The 3,193-nt window shown below is 34.6% G+C and overlaps 1 protein-coding gene across 1 annotated transcript in view; it reads right to left on the reverse strand.

Moving 5' to 3' along the window:
* The window catches only part of LOC107690878 (macrophage colony-stimulating factor 1 receptor), a 22,640-nt gene that overhangs the window by 6,075 nt on the left and 13,372 nt on the right, over positions 1-3,193 (reverse strand). Inside the window, exons 14-16 of the mRNA XM_016489298.1 lie at positions 2,145-2,255; positions 1,810-1,963; positions 1,220-1,302 (exon numbers count right to left, since the gene is read on the reverse strand). Coding sequence (XP_016344784.1) covers positions 1,220-1,302; positions 1,810-1,963; positions 2,145-2,255 — 348 coding nt within the window. The remainder of the gene's footprint in view (positions 1-1,219; positions 1,303-1,809; positions 1,964-2,144; positions 2,256-3,193) is intronic.

Genomic DNA, 3,193 nt, shown 5'->3' on the forward strand with positions numbered 1-3,193 from the left:
ATAAACACATTTCATTACACCAAATACACAAAATAATGTTCTTTTTAGCAACATCATATGACCCCTTTAAAATTGTCCTGGCACTTCTAAGCTCTATCATTGTAGTGGGTGGGTGTTTCTCTTTAACAGCCCAAAACACGTTAAAAAAAGCACACGCATCCGTAATAAAATGTGTCTCACACGGCTCCGGGGGGTGAATAAAGGCCTCCTGTAGCGAATCCATGTGTTTTTATAAGAAAAATATCCATATTTCAAACACAATAAACACTTTTCTCTCACTTCCAGTATGTGTTGTACGCATGGTAGCCATTCCGGTGGATGACGTAGGACGTCAGCGTAGCGTGACGAACGCGGAGAGAGAACAAAACAAAAGGCGTTTACATGCCTGTATATTTCGATTAAATTCGGCGTACACCACCTATGTTAATATGAATATGCTTGCTGCGATTATGAGCTTAATCTCATTATTTAGATTGAAGTATTGCGTTTACATGAGGTAAAGTTTAATCGCAATATTGTCAAAAACTCATTAAAAGGGTGCACGTAAACGCATTATTTTGAGAATAAAGTCATAATTACGAGAATAAAGTCTTATATCTGATTAAACTTGTTATATTTTTGGAATAAAGGCAAAATTATGAGAATAAAGTCAAAGTAATACGAGAAATAAAGTCTGTCTTACTATAGGCCTACGTGATTAAACTTTATATATTTTGGGAATAAAGTCAAAATTAAGAGAATAAAGTCATAGCATCGTTTAATTACAGTATTAATATTTAATAATAGTCATAATTATGCAAATAAAGTCTAGCAATATGAGAATTAACTCTTATACAAGATTAAATAAAAATATTTTGAGACTTGACTATTCACAAAATATTCAGATTTAAATCTCACAGTCCTATGACATCATTCTTTTAATCTTTTTTTTTTTTTTTTTAGTTATTACTAAAATGCTGTCAATTTTAGTAAATCAAGTTGGCCTTGTGAACTAGCTGAAATAAAATAAGTAAAAAATTGTTATATTGTGTAATTTTATAGTTTATTTTATCTTTATGTTTTTAGTTTTAGTTAACTGTAATAACCCCGCTTCTCAACTCTTTTTGCTTCTGTAACGTAACATGTTTCTGAGCAAAATATGATATTCATATATTGCAGATTTGTAGCATTTTGTGGTTTTATGATGACGTGTGTCTGAGGGAAGTAGATTGTGACTCACTCTGAACAGAGTTTGTGGGTCTGGATGAGGCTGGTCTCGTGGCCAGATAATTATCAGAGCAAGTACTGGAAATCCCACTGTCACTGTAAAACAATCACAACAAACAGATAATAATAATAAAAAACATGCACTTTCAATTAAACACAATCAAACACTTTTCTAATTTTGTTAGTTTTAAGTATAAACTCAAAATTCGTGGTCACATTTCCCGCATTTTTGCAAATTTTTGCTGGCAAAATCCAGTGTGAATCACATGAATCCATGTGATCAGGAATTTCTCATGAGGGTGAAAGATTTCTCCACACAGATTTAGCAACAGGTTCAAGTTTGTCACTCAGAATTTGCAAATTTGTTGCATTGATGAAGTGACTATGTGAAAGCAGTGCTTTTTACATTCATGACGATGGAAAATGGACATTTTGGACAATCACTGGACATCCACAAAGTTTCGACCTTATATGCCAAAGACTCGTGAGTCTAAACCAATAATTTTTGGGGGTTTTACAAAACATGTTTTTCTTTTAATCTGCTGAAATATTCTAAGTTTTGTGTTTACAGCATATGTTTTTTAAAGTGTTTGTTAAACTGACCTTCTGAGGAACATTCGTTCAGTGTTGACGTTCTTATAATCCATCGCCGGATTCGGAATCATCATGACGAAGTTCAAGAAGTTCTCAGCTTTGCTATGCAGGAAGTTCAGAAGATCACCATGACAACAGTATTCCGTGATGACCAGCACAGGACCTGGAAACGAGCCAGAAAAATGACCAAAATTGAGCAACTCTTGCAGGACAATCCAGCCATTCAACCAGTTTCTGATGCTTTTACATGGTTTCTAGCTGGTAGAAACTGGCTTAGATCTAAAAAGCATCTATTAAAACCAGTCTGAGCTGGAGGATGGAATAAAACAATTGGATGGTCTTACCGCCGTGTGTACAGGCGCCCAGCAGGTTCACGATGTTCTTGTGTTGCCCGAGATGACTGAGGATCTTCAGCTCGGACATCAGAGCCTCTCGCTCGTCTGGATGAGCGCTGGCTGCTCCCAGCATGCAACACAACACAACACAATTCACTCACTTACTGGCTTTGTAAAGTATTTTTGTCAGAGAAAGATCAAAAGACCAAAGTGACATTTTCAGTTTCTGATGCCGATTATATGAAGATGTTATCTCTATTTACTGGACTGATCTGAATAATGACACTATTGTACAGCTGAAATTAAATTTGTCTCATAACTGATGAATTTTGCAAGCTGTTATTTTCCTGTTTATTTCTTGGAAGCTGCTTTGACACTATCTGTATCGTATAAATTGCTATCCCAGCTAACAGGAAATATTTTTCAAGGTTGTGTAAATGTTAGAACAAAATATTCTTGAAATAATGTTTATGGAACATTTTTGATATTTGAGATGCTCTCATAATGTTTAGAGGACACCTTCTTAAAATAGAAAAAATGGGTGTTTTAAATGATGAGAGAAAATTCAAATGTAACATTCTCTTAACGTTTTAAAATGATAGAATGGAATGTTTCTCTAACGTTCACATAACTAAGAAAAACATTCTTAATTAAAAAACTGAACATTTTGAACGTTCCAAAAACATTCTGAAATAATATTTTTTAAATAATAAAATAGAATGTTCCGTTAACATTCACATAACCTAAAAGAAATGTTAAGTAAAAAAAAAAAAATGAGGTTGTGAATCTTAAGACATTATTGACATTTTCATAAATACAGAGTTCTGGCATGAAACTCTAGATGGCGCAGTCCGATAGGTCTAACTCAATCTGACCTAATGACACAGCTGATTCTGATTCTGATTCAGGTTCTCTCCTGTATCAGTAGCCAATGAGCTCGCTGCTCAACATTCAAATATATGACTAGTGCTTGCCGTACCAGTTGCAGCTTGCTTCAGAAACCCTCCACCTTCCCCAGCTCCACCTGTATAGATCTGCTACAAGGTGATTCATGTATG

The sequence above is a fragment of the Sinocyclocheilus anshuiensis genome, unplaced genomic scaffold (assembly GCF_001515605.1).
Source record: "Sinocyclocheilus anshuiensis isolate Anshui unplaced genomic scaffold, SAMN03320099.WGS_v1.1 scaffold5315, whole genome shotgun sequence".
Lineage (NCBI taxonomy): Eukaryota > Metazoa > Chordata > Actinopteri > Cypriniformes > Cyprinidae > Sinocyclocheilus > Sinocyclocheilus anshuiensis.